The following is a 19,047-nucleotide window of genomic DNA, read 5'->3' as shown; positions in this document are numbered from 1 at the left end:
CATTCTTCTCCAATGTCCATAGGTCATTCTCCAGGATAGACTATATGCTGACACATAAAACATACCTTCATAAAATCAAGAGGATAGAAATCTTGCAGGCTACCTTTGCTGACCACAAGGCTCTGAAATTAGATATGAACTACAAAGGCACACAGAAGAAAAACTTTAACAATTGGAAATTAAATAGCCTGCTATTGAACAACCAGTGGGTCCGAGATGAAATCAAAGAGGAAGTCAAAATTTTCCTGGACACAAATGATAATGAAGACACAAACTGCCAGAATCTATGGGATACAGCAAAAGCGGTCCTGAGAGGAAAATTTATAGCTTTGCAAGCACACATCAGGAAGGAAGAAGGGGCCTACCTGAATAGCTTAATGACGAAGCTCATAGAATTAGAAAGTGCTCAACAAAAGGACCCAAAAAATAGGGAGACAGAAGGAAATAACAAAGCTGAGAGCAGAAATCAACTAAGTGGAAACCAAAAAAACAATCCGAAAGATCAACAAAAGCAGAAGTTGGTTCTTTGAAAAAAATAAACAAGATTGATAGACCATTGGCAAAACTCACAAAGAGAGAGAATGAAAAACCTGATAACCCGTATTAGAAATGAGAAGAAGGAGATCACGACAGATGTTGCAGAGATCCAAAAGGTAATCAGAGACTACTTTGAGAAACTTTATGCTACTAAACATGAGAACTTAGAAGAAATGGATAAATTCTTGGACACTTATAACCTTCCACAATTAAGTAAGGAGGATGTAGCATATCTAAACACCCCCATCATTATAGAGGAAATTGAAACTGTAATCAAATATCTACCCCAAAAGAAAAGCCCAGGCCCAGATGAATTTACTAATGAATTCTTTCAAACCTTTCAAGAGGAGCTACTACCAATCCTAGCCAGGCTCTTCCGTGAAATTGAAAAAACGGGAACACTCCCAAACAGCTTTTATGAAGCCAACATCGCCTTGATAGCAAAAACCAGACAGAGATGCTGCCAAAAAAGAAAATTACAGACCAATATCCCTGATGAATGCAGATGCAAAGATCTTCAACAAAATCCTGGCAAATAGGATTCAATCCATCAACAAGATGATCATACATTACGACCAAGTAGGTTTCATCCCAGGAATGCAAGGATGGTTTAACATCCATAAATCTATAAACATCATACACAACATCAACAACAAGAAAAATAAAAATCACATGATCATATCAATAGATGCAGAGAAAGCATTTGATACGGTCCAACACCCATTCTTGATAAAAAAAAAAAAACTCTCAGAAAGATGGGAATGAAAGGAACCTTTCTCAATCTAGTTAAGGCCATCTACCACAAGCCAATAGCAAATATTATCCTCAAAGGAGAAAAACTAAAAGCCTTTCCTCTAAATTTAGGTACAATAAAAGGCTGTCTGTTCTCACCACTCCTCTTCAACATAGTGCTGGAAGTACTTGCTATAGCAATTAGGCAAGAAAAAAAAATATCAAGGAAATCCAGATAGGAAAGGAAGAAGTCAAGCTCTCACTGTTTGCAGATGACATGATACTCTACTTAGAAAACCCTAAAGACTCTACCAAAAAGCTTCTAGAAACAATAAATTCATATACCAAGGTGGCAGGCTACAAAATTAATACACAGAAATCAATGGCCCTTTTATGTGGGGAGCCTAGCTGATAAACCTAGAACATAAAAACACCTCAGTAATTCCTAATCTGGTCACCCACGTGACCAAAGGCGCCCATGCCTTGAGAACAAAGAAAATAGACAAATAAAGTAATTCAGAGCAGCCCAATATATCCAGCCAGAAAGAAAAATATAGAGCAACCTGCCCTTGTGTTAGCAAAACGTTATTAAGATTATAGCTGATCTTCTATTTATACTTGTTGAGTATAATTTATAGAACTCTGTTTGAATCTTATGCCTTTTAGTAAAACGTGCTCAGGTCTACCTCTTTGCCCCTCCCTATTACCTGCCCCAGTTTATGCTAATGAATGCTTGTAACTGTGATTGGTGGGAAACTTGTAACACCTTCTGACGTATCTCAGCCCTTAAAAGCTGATCCCCCAACAATAAACTTCCCTTTTTTGAACAGCATGCATTGTCTTGAAGGCTTCTCTTACTAATTTCTCTAGTTCTTCTTTACAGGTCGGTTCTGCTCGAGTGAACCCACTAATAACTAGCAACCTTCATTTCCACACCCCCGCCGGTCGGGGGTCTCCCACGAAAGTTGCACTTTTATACACCAATGATAGGGAAGAGATGGACGTTAAGAAGGCAATCCCATTCATTTTAGCGCCACACAAACTCAAATGTCTTGGAGTCAACTTGACCAAAGACGTGAAGGACCTATACAAAGAAAACTATAAAGCCCTGCTCTAAGAAATAAGAGAGGACACGTGGAAATGAAAATACATACCTTGCTCATGGATTGGCAGGATCAACATCATTAAAATGACAATACTTCCAAAAGCATTGTACAGATTTAACGCAATTCCTCTAAAGATACCCATGACATTCTTCAAAGAAGTGGATCAAACACTTATAAAATTCATTTGGAGCAATAAACACCCTCAAATAGCTAAAGCACTCCTTGGGAAAAGAAATATGGAAGGCATTACTTTCCCCAATTTTAAGCTGTATTACAAAGCAATAGTAATCAAAAGAGCATGGTATTGGGGCCAGAGAGATAGCATGGAGGTAAGGCGTTTACCTTTCATGCAGAAGGTCATCAGTTCGAATCCTGGCATCCCATATGGTCCGCTGTGCCTGCCAGAAGCAATTTCTGAGCACGGAGCCAGAAAAAAACCCTGAGCACTGCTGGTGTGACCCAAAAACCACACAAAAAAAAAAAAAGAGCATGGTATTGGAATAAAGACAGACCCTTGGATCAGTGGAATAGGCTTGAGTACTCAGAGAATGTTTCCCAGACATATAACCACCTAGTTTTTGATAAAGGAGCAAGAAATCCAAAATGGAGCAAAGAAAACCTCTTCAACAAGTGGTGTTGGCACAACTGGTTAGCCACTTGCAAAAAAAGTGATCTCAGGCCCCCAGCTAACACCATGTATAAAGGTAAAATCCAAATGGATTAAAGACCTTGATATCAGATCTGAAACTATAAGGTATATAAAACAACATGTAGGTAAAACATTCCATGACATTGAGACTAAAGGCATCTTTAAGGAGGAAACAACACTCTCCAAACAAGTGGAAACAGAGATAAACAGATGGGACTATATTAAGCTGAGAAGCTCCTGCACCTCAAAGGAGTTAGTGCCCAGAATACAAAAACCACCCACTGAGTGGGAGAAATTATTCACCCATCAGATAAAGGACTAATATCCAAAATATACAAGGTACTGACAGAACTGTACAAAAAAAAAAATCTAACCCCATCAAAAAATGGGGAGAAGAAATGAACAGACACTTTGTAAAAGAAGAAATACAAAAGGCCAAAAGGCACATGAAAAGATGCTCAATATGACTAATCGTTAGGAGATGCAAATCAAAACTACTATGAGGTACCACCTCACGCCACTGAGATTGGCACACATCACAAAGAAGGAAAACAAGCAGTGCTGGCAGGGATGTGGAGAGAAAGAAACTCTTTTTCACTGCTGGTGGGAATGCCGTCTAGTACAACCTTTATGGAAAGCGATATGGAGATTCCTCCACAAACTGGAAATTGAGCTCCCATACGATCCAGCTATACCACTCCTAGGAATATACCTGAGGAACACAAAAATACAATATGAAAATACTTCCTCACACCTATATTCATTGTAATGCTACTTACAATAGCCAGACTCTGGAAACAACCAAGATGCCCTTCAACAGATGAGTGGCTAAAGAAACTGTGGTACATATACGCAATGGAATACTTTGCAGTGTCAAGAGAGATAAAGTCATGAAATTTTCCTATACATGGATGCACATGGAATCTATTATGCTGAGTGAAATGAGTCAGAGGGAGAGAGAAAGATGCAGAATAGTTTCACTCATCTATGGGTTTTAAGATAAATGAAAGACATTTTTAGCAGTATCTCAGAGACAAAAGAGATGAGGGCTGGTAGATGCAGCTAATGACATGAAGCTCACCACATAGAGTGATGAGTGCAGTTAGAAAAATAAATACGGGCCCGGAGAGATAGCATAGCGGCGTTTGCCTTGCAAGCAGCCGATCCAGGACCAAAGGTGGTTGGTTCGAATCCCGGTGTCCCATATGGTCCCCCGTGCCTGCCAGGAGCTATTTCTGAGCAGACAGCCAGGAGTAACCCCTGAGCACTGCCGGGTGTGACCCAAAAAAAACAAAAAAAAAAAAAAAAAAAAAAAAAAAGAAATACACTGAGAACTATCATAACAATGTGAATGAATGAGGGAAGTAGAAAGCCAGTCTCGAGTACAGGTGTGGCTGGGGTGGGGAGGAGGGAGGGCTGAGAAATTGGTGGTGGGAATCTTGCACTGGTGAAGGGGGGTGTTCTTTACATGACTGTAATCATACAACTACAATCATATGTATAATCATGGTATTTAAATAAAGATAATTTAATAATAAAAATATGGGAAATCTTACTGTAGAAAGACCCTAGGCAATAATCAAACGGCTTCGAGATTTTCTGTGCAGATTTGAGCAACATTGCTTTTTCTCTCTCCTGGCACCTTTTTAGCAACAATCTAAATTAAAGCCCACTTCTTTTGGGTAACCTATGTAATATTCTTACCAATGGCATTAAATGTAAAAATCAGACTGGCTAGAAAAATTTAGCTAGAAACAGAAAAGTAACTCAGAGTTGTGTTTATTGATAATGTTATGTTATTTTGATTTCTATTGTCTAATTTCTCGGTTATCATTACAGATAATAAGGACAACAGCTCCAAGACCTGATTGAGTAATATTCCCCTGTCTAACTAATCTAATCCTTTTTAAGATATTGAGACACTGCTGAACCGAACCAGTTAACTGCTCATTTAGGGTAAAATGAGATTTCCCACTATCTAGAAAGAAACTACTGTCCCTTCTCAGCAGGAAAAAACTACAGAAAAATTTATCTTCGGCCACATTCCCTTCTAATTTCTTCCAAGGTTATTAAATCTCTAGGGAAAATAGGGAGAAGACAGGTCAGCTGGAAAAGTTTCCAAGGGGAATAAGGGCCAAGTAGGGCCATGGGACCAGGAACCCAATGAGCTATGGTCATTGACAATTGAAAATTATATTGTGGGGCCGGAGAGATGGTAAGGTGTTGGCCTTGCAAGTGCTAGCCTAGGACGGACCGTGGTTCTATCCCCCGGCATCCCATATGGTCCCCCCAAGCCATGAGCGATTTAAAAGAGCAAAACCAGGAGTAACCCCAAATGGGTATGGCCCAAAAACCAAAAAAGAAAAGAAAATTATATTATGTCTATTTATCCCAGAGGTTAAAGCAAGTAGAAAAAATCAATTGGTCATTGATAGTATAAATAAAAAGAAGCAAAGACTGTGCTTCTCCTGGAATTGTTACACACCAGGTGTAAGAGACAGAGACGGTTCTCTTAGATACAGAGCAGTGAAAAAACCCGGAAACCTCTTAATGCATCTTTTTTCAGATACCTCTCAGAAGCCCAAAGCCCTGATGGTCAGCAGCCTAAACAAATTGTCTGGCAACCACGAACCCAAGATCCACAAAGCTGACTCAGGTGGCTCCGGGTGGCTCCAACCTGCCTCTCTTTGGGTACTGCACACACTGTCCATGTCTGTCTTATTCATAAGGAAAAAGCTGTCGTGTTTCAGCCTAGAAAATATGGTCACCCAGATCAGCAACCCTACATCATGCCCACCTGGGACTCCACTTCAGAACATCATTGACAATTGTTTTCCTCTACAATCATCCTGATGTACCAGAGGACAGCAGTGACTGTGGGACGACTGCTAGCAAGAGTGAACATCTGATTTATTTGTGGACTGTGCTTGAACTATTACCCAAACTGGGGAAAAGTTTAGCAAAGCCAAAAAAGAAGTTAGAACCTAACCACCCATGGTTTGAATTTTGGTTTAATCAATTCCCCTCACTGACTGTTACTGTTTTGTGTGTGTTGTTTCTTCTTATCTTGCCTTGTGTGGTTTGCTTTTGCATTTGCTCATCGTCCTACATCTGCAGGCGCCCAGATGAGACAAATGGTAACCACCCCGTTGTCCCTAGCTTTGGACCAGTGGTCCGAGGTGCAGCCCGAGCCAACAAACTAGTCCTTCCTGTTAAAAAGTCTAATCTTGTAGATTCAGTCATATTTTCACATCAGCCCACCTGGAGTGATTGCCATCAGTTACTAGATGCCCTGTTCACTACTGGGGAGCAAGATCGAATCCTGCTGGAAGCTAGGAAGCATGTTCTGGGGATAGACAGTCAACCCACTCAGTTACACCACCTCATTGATGTCCAATTCCTTCTGTGCCACCCTAATTGGGACCTGAACACTCCTGAAGGTAAGGGAGGGAGCATCTGTCCATTTACCACCAGTCCCTAGTGGCGGATCTCTGGGTGGCCTCTAGAAGGCCCACCAATTTGGCCAAGGTGAGAAAGGTGGTACAGGGTCCTTCAGAGTCTCCTTTTGTGGTGTTTGGTTTTGTTTTGTTTTGTTTTTTTGGTTTTGTTTTTTTTAGAAAGGCTAATAGAAGAATATCGGAGGTATATTCTGTTTGAACCGCAAGCAGAGGACCAGAAGGCCTCAGTAGCCCTGGCCTTTATAAAATAATCGACCATGGGCATCAGGCGCAAACTTGCAGCGCCTGGATGGGATTCAGGACCTAACCTTGCGGGATCTAGTAAAGGACACAGACAAAGTGTTTCATAAAGGGAGACAGAGGACTAAGATCCTGGCACAGTAGTGGAGAACAAGGGAGCAGGAGGATACAAGAATAGGCAGAGGGATAACAGGGACCTGGGCACACGCCAACGTCCATACTTGGACAGGGACCAGTGCGCCTACTATAAAGGAAAGGGGCACTGGGCCTAAGACTGCCCCCAAGAAAAGGGAGACCCAAATACCCAGAACACCCCGACTGTCCCAGCCCTAGAAGAAAACTAGGGGTGTCGGAGCTCAAACACCCTCCATGAACTCAGGGCAAAGTTCAAACTGCCTGACCGCTGGCTCACCAATGCCAGCATTGCCTACTACCGAAGTATCCTGCTTGAGAAGGACAGTGACTTTTGGGCTTCCCCATAGCCCAAACCCTGCTACACTCCTTCCAGACACCTCTGAGGGTACAGTACTGCACACCTGCCAGGACATCCTTGCTGAAGAAACCGGGATCTGCTGAGACCTCCAAGACCAGCCTCTGCTGCATTCTGAGGTAACCTGGTACACAGATGGAGCAGTTTTCTCCAGGAAGTGTTTATAGACGCCTTCCCAGGATGGGTGGAAGCTTTTCAGCGTTTGTGACCCAGGTAAGTTAGGGCGTGGCCACGATCTTGGGGATTAATCGAAAATTACATTGTTGGGGCCGGGCGGTGGCGCTGGAGGTAAGGTGCCTGCCTTACCTGCGCTAGCCTAGGAGACCGCGGTTCGATCCCCCGGCGTCCCATATGGTCCCCCAAGCCAGGAGCGACTTCTGAGCGCATAGCCAGGAGTAACCCCTGAGCGTTACCGGGTGTGGCCCAAAAAAAAAAAAAAAAAAAGAAAATTACATTGTTTATACCGTCCCCAAAGTTCAGGACAGGTAGAGAGGATAAATAGAACCATTAAGGAGACCTTGACTAAATTAGCCTTAGGGTCTGGCGCTTCAGATTGGACCATGCTCCTACCTTATGATGCCCTCTATAGGGCCAGGAATACCCCTACCCCTTCTCTTTGCAATCTTACCCCCTTTGATAATCCTGCTAGTGTTGCTAACAGTCGGACCCTGCATCATCAATCGTCTGATTGCTTTTATTCAAGAACGGGTGGGGGCGGTAAAGTTGATGGTTATTAGGTAGCAATATGAGGCTCTTAATCAAACAACTCAGGGTCTCTAGGATTAGAGATCTCCCATAAAGAAAGTGGGGAATTAAAAGTGAAAGAAAAAAAATAATTTTTCTCTGCAGCTTCCCGAGGACTCACCCTTAATACCCTGGCCCCACCCCTTCCTAAATCCCAAGAACTTGCACTTGACCAAATGATGTATTTTAACTGTTGGAAACCTTATGGCTTGTGGTTATCTAAATCTTGCAAAAATGTAACTGAGCAAATGTCAAGTGTCACGTACTCCTTGAAATGGACCACCTTTTTTTTGGGGGGGGGGCCACACCCGGCAGTGCTCAGGGGTTACTTCTGGCTGTCTGCTCAGAAATAGCTCCTGGCAGGCACGAGGGACCATATGGGACACCGGGATTCGAACCAACCACCTTTGGTCCTGGATCGGCTGCTTGCAAGGCAAATGCCGCTGTGTTATCTCTCCGGGCCCGAAATGGACCACCTTGCTGTAATTTTCCACTGTCTGAAAAGCTATATAAAGGCTTGTTAAATCTGGTTCGGCCCTCATCCTCGGACTTATGTTAGGCCATATTGAGATTATGTTATTATACTTGCAAAATAAAATCCCTTGCTTTTTTTCGCTTTTTGTTTTTGGGTCACACCCGGCTGCGCTCAGGAGTTTCTCCTGTCTCTATGCTCAGAAATCGCTCCTGGCAGGTTCAGGGGACCATATGGGATGCCGGGATTCGAACCACTGACCCTCCGCATGAAAAGCAAACGCCCTACCTCCATGCTATCTCTTCAGCGCCCAAAACCCCTTGCTTTTGCATGGTCTCTGCCTCTTGGAATCATTAGAGGAGTGTGTGTGGAATTCCCGACCTTATCACCACTATGTGGGAGCTGCTGATGCTCTTGGTGCTCAGCCTCACCTACTTCTTTTGGCCCAAGCTAAAGTCTTCTGATGTTAAATATCCCCAAAGTCTCCCATCACTACCCCTGGTTGGCAGCCTGCCATTCCTGCCCAGGCATGGAGAGCAACACGTGAACTTCTTCAAGCTGCAGGAAAAATATGGCCCCATCTATTCCTTCCGGCTGAGCACCAAGACTACAGTGATGGTTGGCCATCACCAGCTGGCCAAAGAGGTGCTGATCAAGAAGGGCAAGGAATTCTCTGGGCGGCCTCAACTGGTAAGCAGTGCCCATCCCCACATCATCACCCCAGGTTCCATGTCCCATCATCCGTTCCCTTTCTTCTCAAACGACCAGGGCTTGTTCTGTTCCTCAGCCAGGACCTTGCCAGGTTACTCAGACAGCTGTAGGAAGCAGGAAGCTTCTGCCCCACAAACTCTGCTGAGGCTCTGGCTGCACAGAGACACCCTGGGACATTTGTTTCAGAGTCTGACCCTTCAGACTCTCTCTACGGGCAAAATAGAAAAGATGCTCCTTTTCTGGAGACCCAGAAAAGCCTCCAGCCATCTTTGTGCTGGCCACCTGCAAGACTTCTCTGACCTTCCTGAGTGAAGGGAAAAACCTGCCGTGTGCAACTCAGAGGGGGAGAGTGGTCAGGGCCCAGGAAAGAGCATTCCTTTACCTGTGGGAGGCCACAGGAGGACAGACAGCTGTGCTCTATAGTCCAGAGGGTCTGAGAGACATGACCCAGCCTCTAGAGATTCTGCTTGCAACTGCTCAGCTCCCAAGTGGCTTGGCATACAGCCCAAGTTCCTTGGATGCTGAGGATCAGCCACTTGAGCTTCTGGGTGCTCCTAGAGAGAAAATGGAGACTCACCACCCATAGGTGCTCCCTTGCCCAGCCCCTGCTCAGCACTAGCTGAGTGCCAGGCAGCACCTCCTGTCTCTCTTGATCAGGCCAAGTACCCACTTCCCTTTGGCATTTTGTGGGGTCCTCAGTAATCTGCTTCTCTCCTGGCAGAGAGAGGAAGGATGTTACATCCATAGGGGCCTGCAGGTCAAGGGTGAGAGAGGGAAGGTATGGAAGCCTCCTGCTCTGGGGCATTCTCTGGAGGGCAGACTGCCCAAGTTCTTTCTGGGTGGATGAGATGCCTGAGCTGGGCCTCTAGTGCTCTCTTGGAGGACTCAGGGAAGACAGGGACCTCTGGGCTGAGCACCCCAGCCCCATAGCCTGCTCCCTGGCCACAAACAGTCACATTTAATGCCCCAGGTAGCAGGGAGGCCCAGAGGGCATCAGGGGCTAGGTCCAGGACCTGCCTTTTGACTTGTGGTTTTCAGGATTCTGTCTCTGATGGGATTAGCAGCTCGGTGGGTGGATTTAGGCCTTGCTCGGTGCCTTCCAACCCTGGATAAGTGAAGCAGGTGAGATACCCTAGGGTCGGTGTGACCAGCACCTTGGGAAGGGGAACAGGTCCAGGAGGCCCAGGGCAAGTCTGGCAGGTGACTCTGATCTTTCCCGTTTTCCTTGCTCTCCAAAGGTAACTCTTGAGATCCTGTTGAACAACCAGAGGGTATTGCTTTTGCCAGTCACGGAGCCTGGCAGCTGCATCGGAAGCTAGTGCAAGCCACCTTCGCCCTCTTCAAGGATGGCAGCCAGAGGCTGGAGAAGACCAGTGAGCTGGCCCAGGGCCCCCCTTCCCCTGGAACTGAGGAAGGAAAGGAGGGAGGGGTGGCGAGCTGCTCAGTGACCTTTCCTTGGCCACTTCTGCCACCTAGTGGCTATGTTCTTACCTTGTAAAGATGCAGAGTAAAAGGGGCTGAGTGGGAGAGGGAAGAGGAGATGGTGTCCTTTCTTCATTTCCACCCTCATGTCTCTCTCTCTCTCTCTTCTCAGTCTGCCAGGAAATCAGCTTACTGTGTGATTCCCTGGCCACCCTGGATGAACAGTCTATAGATATGTTTGAGCTCATCTTCCTGATGGTGACCAATGTGATCTGTACCATCTGCTTCAACTTATCCTACAAGTATGGAGACCCTGAATTAGAGATCATACAGAAGCTCAACATGGGCATCTTGGATTCCTTGGGCCAGGAGACTATAGTAGACATATTCCCTGTGTTGAAGGTGAGCATGAGAATGTAGGCCTGACCGAACAGTGCTTTTCCTGTTGGCTCCAGGGCACCTTCTTCCCATAGTCAATCCAAACATAGACACAGCTGTGCCCACGCTCATGATGTCATAAGTTTTAATACTCATGACAATTGCTCTCATTGCAGCCCTCACCCTGAAGCCAAGGTTTCTTTTAATCCTCACTGGACAGCTGGGAAAGAATGTGGAAGTTACAGAATGTGCTCCAAAATAAAATAAAGGATGTGCTGAAAGATGGGATGTGCCCAAAAGAGAGTCAGAGATGGGATGAGGTATTTGCCTTGCATGTGGCTTACCCAGGTTCCATGTCCCAAATATGGTCTCCAGAGCCCCACTGGTAGATAACCCTGAGCTCAGAACCAGGAGCAAGCCCAGAGCACTGCCAGGTGTGTCCCCATAACAGAAAGTAATAATAATAATAATAATAATAATAATAATAAAGCAACAGAATCAAAATAAAAGAAAGCTAGGACCTGGGACTAGAGCCATAGCACAGAGGGAGGAGTTTTTGCCTTGATGAGGCTGACCCAGTTGAATCCCCGGCATCCATATGGTCCCCCCTTGCATGCCTGCAAGAAGAGATTCCTGATCATAGAGCCAGGAATAACTTCTGAATGCTACTGGGTATGGACAAGAGAAAGATAGAGAGGGGCTGGCGAGGTGGCGCTAGAGGTAAAGTGTCTGCCTTGTAAGCGCTAGCCAAGGAAAGGACCACGGTTCGATCCCCCGGCTTCCCATATGGTCCCCCCAAGCCAGGGGCAATTTCTGAGCGCATAGCCAGGAGTAACCCCTGAGCATCAAATGGGTGTGGTTCAAAAAAACAAAAAAAATAAAAGAGAGAGAGAGAGAGACAGGCAGAGACAGAGACACAAAGAGTGATAGAGACAGTCAGAAAGAGAAAGAGAAAGAATAGAATAGAGAGTGGAGAGGAGAGGAGAGGAGAGGAGAGGAGAGGAGAGGAGAGGAGAGGAGAGGAGAGGAGAGGAGAGGAGAGGAGAGGAGAGGAGAGGAGAGGAGAGGAGAGGAGAGGAGAGGAGAGGAGAGAAAGCTAGGATCTGTCACCTGAAAATTTGAATATCTGACCAAAGAGGTGGATTTGATATTTCTCATTTCCTTTTCAGGTTTTTCCAAATAAAACCCTGGAAAAGTTGAAGGATAATGTGAAATTTCGGAATGAACTTCTAACTAAAATCTTGGAAAAATACAAGGTAGGTTGGTATTGAGCATTGTTGGGTGTAGCTAAAAACAAATGTGCAATATGATAAAGCAAAAGTAGATGAATTACAAGTTAGGTTAGGAGTGTCCGAGACTGAGGCCAGGCCTGGAAATACTCTTCCTCACTTCCATATTGAAGAAACCTTGTGTCGACATCCTGGCATGGAAACAGACAGGGCTCACCAACCTTTCCCAACCAGGAGAACTACACTGGTGACTCTACCACAAGCATGATGGACATACTAATCCAAGCCAAGACGAATAACACTTATTCGGACTCAAATTCTACTCTGCTTTCTGATGAGTATATTCTGGCCACCATCAATGACATCTTTGGTGCTGGTGTGTTCCCCACCATGTCTGCTATACAGTGGACAATTGCCTACTTGCTGCATTACCCACAGGTAGGCGACCCTGCTTCGATCTTCCCAACCTCACTCCAGCCAGCCCCAAGTCTGGGGCCAGAGGGGAGAAGGACACTACACTCAGGCCTCCATGCAGCCACATCAGGCGGCTCTGGTCCTGGCCCCTGGGAGAGCTACTCCATCCTTTGCAAGCAAGGTCAGTTCACAATACCACCACCAGGAGCCAACTCTTCTGGATGTGACACTAGGACCCTGGGAAGCCCACTGCTCATATCTGGCCTTTCTGGCCCTCAACTGAAGAAGAGGCTCCAGGAGGAGATTGACCAGAATGTGGGTTTCAGCAGGACACCAAATATCAGAGACCAGAACCACCTCCTGCTGCTGGAAGCCACCATCCACGAGGTGCTCCGCATCCAGCCCATAGCCCCACTGCTCATCCCCATAAGGCTATGGTTGACTACAAGTGCGTCTGCTCCTGAGCACTGTCCTGAGACATGGTCCTCCTGGCTGAGGTCTGCCCTAGTCAGTCCCTCCACGAGGGTCCATCTTAATGCCCATGTCTCCACCCTTCACTCTTGAGACTCTGCTTCATTCTCTGGAATGATAAATGTTGTGTGAGTGCTACAGCAATAGCACAGATGGAAGGGCATTTTCCTTGCACATGGCTGCCCCGGCTTTGATCTTCAGCATCCCATATAGTCCCCAGGAGTGATTTATGAATGCAGAGCCAGGAATAAAATCCGAATGCCACCAGGTGTGGAACCCCCCCCAAAATAAAACAAAACCAAAAAGAGGGGTGTACTCTGATGACAGGTGCCCCAGCTCCCAGTGCCTCTTCACAGGTCTGACAGGTATGAGTTGCCATGATGCACATGAAGGCAGACAAAAGTGGCTAAGGGAGAAGGCAGAGGTGGGATGGTTCTAAGGGAAAGAGGAGAGGGTGCAGGTGGGAAGAAGGTCCCCTGGCTTCACATGGCAGCTTCCCACTGAGCAGGGTGGGGAGAAGCCTCCTCCAGCCCTGTCTCCCTCTTGGGTGCAGTATCGGCAAGTTCACCTTTGACAAGGGCACAGATGTCATCGTCAATCTGTGGGAACTGCATCACAATGACAAGAAGTGGACCCAGCCTGACCAGTTCATCCCTGGTGAGTCCTGCCCAGCCCACACACCACTTGCCTGCTGTTCTGGCTTCCTCTTCCCAGTGGCTCCCCCAAAGCTCCTGGTTCTAACCTCGGGACCTGACAGCATCCCCACTACCACCATCTCTGCCCTTCATTGACCCCCATTTGCAACTCTATCTCCCATATGGCCAAACCTCCTCTCTTGGAAGCTACTCCCTCTTGGGCTTTGCCTTTCTCTCTGCTTCCTTGGTGGCTGAGAGCACTGTGAGGAGGGCCCATTAGGGGGCCTGAGGCCTCAGACCTGACTTTGCCTCTCACATCTACAGAGCGTTTCCTGGACCCAACCCGGAGCCATCTCATCAATCCTTCCCTAAGTTACCTGCCTTTTGGGGCTGGGCCCCGCTCCTGTGTGGGAGAAATGCTGGCCCGCCAAGAGATGTTCCTGACCATGGCCTGGCTTCTGCATAGGTTCGACCTGGATGTTCCAGATGATGAGAAACTGCCATCCCTAGAAGGTTCAGTCAAGATGATATCTCTGCCCAATACCTTCCAGATATGCCAGGCCTGGAAGGAAGCCCATGCTGAGAGGAGTCTCTGAGGCCTCCGTGGCCCCAACTCCAACCTGGAAAGCCAAAGATAGGCCCAGAGATGCTTGTCCTCTGCTACCTCTCCCTCAGCCCTGTGTCTTTCTCTACTCTGCCACAGCCTAGTGCTTCAGCTACTTTCTCTTCAGCAGGCCCCAGCAGCTCAGTCACTGTGAGGTTTGTTCAGCACAAATAAGTTCTTCCAGCAAATTTCTGACTAGGCACTACGGACTGCTGTTTTAAAATAAAATAAAAAGTCTATAGTCCTAGTGTTGAGAGGAGGCCTTTCTCAGCACGACGCCTTTACCCCTTGGCCCACGGGTTTGGAGAAGGGTAGTAGCGGTGAAATAACTTCACAGGCAGTCAGTTGGAGTGTCTTTGGAGTCAGCTTGCTTTATTCCAAGGCCCTAACTGCCATATAGTTTTCCTCACATGGCTTCTATGCTAAGCCTTTGCCAAGCAGCTTCTTCTCTGCTGCTCTCCCCTGGCTCTCTGCTTCTGTCTCCCTTTCAGCATCCCTCCATGCTTCCTTGCCTCTCTCCTTCCCCCCAGGCAATATATATATTTTTTGTTTGTTTGTTTGTTTTGTTTTGTTTTGTTTTGGGGCCATACCCTGCATTGCTCAGGGGTTACTCCTGGCTGTCTGCTCAGAAATAGCGCCTGGCAGGCACGGGGGACCATATGGGACACCATTTTCGAGCCAATCACCTTAGGTCCTGGATCGGCTGCTTGCAAGGCAAACGCCGCTGTGCTATCTCTCTGGGCCCTCCCAGGCAATACTTTTTATATTTTTTATTCCAAACCTCAGTCCCCTCCATGTGTGAGTGGGTCTAACCATCCAGGTGGGATAAACAGAAAATTGGGAGAGAGATACCCACACTAGAACTCTCTTGGGGAGGGGAGAGCACATTCCTGTGAGGCCACCAAGGAAATGAGAGTTCACAGACTCACAGCTGCATCCACGTTGCTTATGAAGGGTAACAGGAACTGAGAGGGTGGGGTGTGGTCCTGGGGGGGTCCGGGAAATGTCCCTGCTGAGAAGCAGTAGATGTGGCCTCAGGTGAGAGAGACAGAGGCCAGGATTGTGAGTGCAGAAAGAGGAAAGGGGCAGGGGGCCCACTGAAGTTTGAGGGGGCAATGGGAAATTGGGAGCATGGTTCCATGACATCTTTGGATGCAGCAGGGAGTTGATGTTTCTTTTTTTTTGGTTTTTGGGCCACACCTGGTAACGCTCAGGGGTTACTCCTGGCTATGTGCTCAGAAGTTGCTCCTGGCTTGGGGGACCATATGGGACAACGGGGGATCGAACCGCGGTCCATTCAAGGCTAGCGCAGGCAAGGCAGGCACCTTACCTTTAGTGCCACCGCCCGGCCCCGAGTTGATGTTTCTTTTGATTTTGCATTAGGGAAATTGTATATATATATATATATATATATATATATATATATATATATATATATATATATATATATATATATATATATATATATTTAGTTTTTGGGTCACACCAGGCAGCACTCAAGAGTTACTCCTGGCTCTATGCTCAGAAATCGCTCCTGGCAGGCTCAGGGGACCATATGGGATGCAGGGATTTGAACCACTGACCTTCTGATTGCAAGGCAAATGCCTTAGCTCCATGCTATCTCTCCGGCCCCAGGGGAAATTGTATTTTGTTTTGTTTTGGTTTGAATTGATTTTTGTTTTGGGGGCCACACCAGCAACATTCAGGAAAGGGAAATGTTTTCTGTTTTGTTTTATTTTTTTAGTTTTTCGGCCACACTGGAGGAACTCAGGGGTTACTTCTGCTCTGCGCTCAGAATCATTCCTGGCAGACTCAGGAGACCATATGGGATGCAGGGACTTGAACCCAGGTCTGTCCAAAGCCAGCTGCATACAAGGCAAATGCTGTGTTTGTGTACTGCTGCGCTCTCTCTCTGGCCCCAGGGAAATGTTTTCTAAGCAGGGTCATTTCCAGTGATACTCAGCCAACTGGTTGGGAAGCTCAATTCTCAAGTTTAAGTGGATCATGTGAAGGCCAGAGATAGAACATGAATCATGCATGCCTGACTCCTGAGCCTGAGTTGAGTTTTGAGACAATAGAAAGCTATTAAAGAGTTAAAACTTGTAAGAGGGAAGATATATATATATATTCACTCCTGGTTTGGGGGACCATATGAGACGCCGGGGGATCAAACCACAGTCTGTCCTAGGTTAGTATTTGCAAGGCCACTGCTTGTGCCACCGCTCCAGCCCCCTATTTATATATATATATATATAATTTAGAAAGATCAACACCTGTGGTTGGCTCTTGCCTTGGGACCAGAGAGATACACAGCAGTAGGGCATTTGCCCTGCATGACAGCTAACCTGGAAGGGACCCAGGACCCAATTCAATTCCTGGCATCCTATATGGTCCTTCAACCTGCCAGGAGCAAATTTTGAGTACTGAGCCAGGAGCAGCCCCTGAATGCTGCTAGGTGTGGCCCAAATCCCAATCAATCAATAAAGTTAAAAGAAAAAAAATAAGCACTTGCTTTGCATATGGCTGAGCCTGACTCAATCCCTGGTTCCCTGTCCTCTCTCAAAATAAGCTGAGCATAGCCTACAACTACATGGACTGGCCACATGAAGCCCAATCTGTTCTCTCTCTCTCCTTGGAGGAGCTCAATCCTGAGGCTGAACAGACACTTCACTGTAGAGCAGGGGTTTCAAACTCAATTTACCTGGGAGCTGCAAGAGGCAAAGTCGGGGTGAAACAGGGCCGCATAAGGGATTTCACAAAAAAAAAGTAAGCGATTAATCGCGAATACTGCGATATTTGAAGGCCGGCCGCGGGCCACAAAATGTTGTACGGAGGGCCACAAACGGCCCGCAGGCCGCGAGTTTGAGACCCCTGCTGTAGAGGGAGGAAAGTGAGATCAGATGGAGAACTGGGGACCTGTGCCTGACAAGTGTTTTTTGTTTGGTTGGTTTTGTTTTGGGATCACAACCAACAACAGCATCCGAGTTCAAGGGTTACTCCTGACTCTACACTTAGAAATCGATCATGGCAGGCTCAGGGGACCATATGGGATACTGGGTACCGAACTAGGTCACTCCTGGGGCAGCCACATGCATGGCAAACCACCTACCGCTGTGCTATTGCTCCTGCCCCTGATAATAAGTGTTTTGAGAGCAAGAGAAACAGGTCTTATTTGTCTGCTACACATGCCACAGCTGGGCTTGAGAGGAGTGTACCCCAAGTCCATCCTCCCCCAGTCCTCCAGTCTTGGTTCTACATGGGGTCTGCACTGCAGGAAAGGGCTGCTTTAATGTCTTTATCCCTGCTCCCCACCCCAGCTGATCACTGGAAAAGGGAACCTTGAAGCCATCCAGTCTACAAAGTGTCCTGAGACCCAAGAAGACACTGACCCTACCCTTTACACTAGAATGAGATATCATCTCCAGTGTCATCTGCAGACCAGGTCTTCCGGTTTGCCTGGAGAATCTCTGGCTGAACCCCAGCCTGACCCAGTGCTCAGAGGGAAGAAGGCCAGGGAGATCCTGCAGGAGGCAAAGACCAAATTTCCCTTTTAGAAAAGAACCTCATGGGGCCAGAGAGTTAGCACAGCAGTAGGGCATTTGCCTTGCAAGCAGCCAATCCAGAGATGGACCGGAATTAGAATCCCAGCATCATACATGGTCCCGTGCTGGCAGGAGCGATTTCTGAGTGCAGAACCAGGTGTGACCAAAAAATCAAAACAACAACAAAAAAGAGCCTCTTTCTTCAAAACAGACATTAGCCAGCTCCCAGCTCTCTCCTGACTTTCGCTGGCCGTGCACTGACATCTTCTCTAGAGTCCCTAGTCTAGGAGGGTTTGTAGGCATCTCTGGGGGGGTCTGGGAAGATGCTGACTGTAGCAAGTCAGCCCCTGAAGAGGTTGACTGATGGAGGGATGGAGGATGAGGTCTTTCCCTTCCAGCTCGGAGCACGCGTCTGCCACCCTGTCTAGCCGACGGTTCTGAGGTGAAACGGCGGGTAAACAGCTCGCAGACAATCAGCTCGTAAATATTTGCTTTATTCGGTGGACAAGACTGAAGTCCAAAGACTCAGCTTCAGTTCCAGCCAAAAAGCCCCGGCCTTCCACAGACTCTTGTTTTTATCCACCAGAATCAGGTACCACCCAATGGTGGGATCAGATACCAACCAATGATGGAAGCAGAATCAGGTACTACCCTAGGGTGGGGACAGAATGCCAGGTCACACCCTAGGGTAGGGCACAATCACCAATCAGTTTAGGGTGAGTAACATAGTAATCCCCTAAAATATTTACATACACAACAATTCCCCCATTTGTTTTTAGTAAACAAACAATATTGTCTACAATTATTAAAGGAAAAATTAGTCAATAATAAAAGACCGGCTGTTTGCATAAGCGCATCACAGGAAAATGTAAAGAAAAACTTTTAACCTAAACACAGGGTGTCTAAAACCAGAAACATGTAATAAGGAATCAACTACAAGCTCCTGAGAAGATAAATCTAAGACATACATAGATCTTTCGAAGAGACACCAGAAAGGTTGTGTAATATTTACATACACAACAGCTGACCCCATAGTGAGTTGACTGGAAAGGTATAACCACCTCCCTCTTCCCAGTCCTGGCCCAGTGTCTCTCAGCTCACAGCAGAGGGGAGCAGATGGATGGGAGGGAGGCCAGTGGCCCACGCTTGTCCAGGGTTGTGCCTGCAGTGAAGAGTCAGTCATGAGCTGAGGCTGTGTCTCCCACAAAAGCCA

General features: G+C 46.6%; 1 protein-coding gene across 1 annotated transcript; it reads left to right on the top strand.

Moving 5' to 3' along the window:
* The first annotated feature begins 8,821 nt into the window (after positions 1-8,821).
* Positions 8,822-14,284, top strand: LOC126033430 (steroid 17-alpha-hydroxylase/17,20 lyase-like). Its single transcript, XM_049790416.1, is given in 9 exon segments — positions 8,822-9,118; positions 10,378-10,405; positions 10,408-10,512; positions 10,734-10,963; positions 12,109-12,195; positions 12,403-12,606; positions 12,868-13,034; positions 13,607-13,710; positions 14,013-14,284. Coding segments are annotated over 9 exon segments (1,494 nt in total).
* Positions 14,285-19,047: the final 4,763 nt, after the last annotated feature.

The sequence above is a fragment of the Suncus etruscus genome, chromosome 17 (genome assembly GCF_024139225.1).
Source record: "Suncus etruscus isolate mSunEtr1 chromosome 17, mSunEtr1.pri.cur, whole genome shotgun sequence".
NCBI classification, from domain to species: domain Eukaryota; kingdom Metazoa; phylum Chordata; class Mammalia; order Eulipotyphla; family Soricidae; genus Suncus; species Suncus etruscus.
Note: the sequence above shows the minus strand (reverse complement) of the source record. Positions and strands in the feature narration are given on the sequence as shown.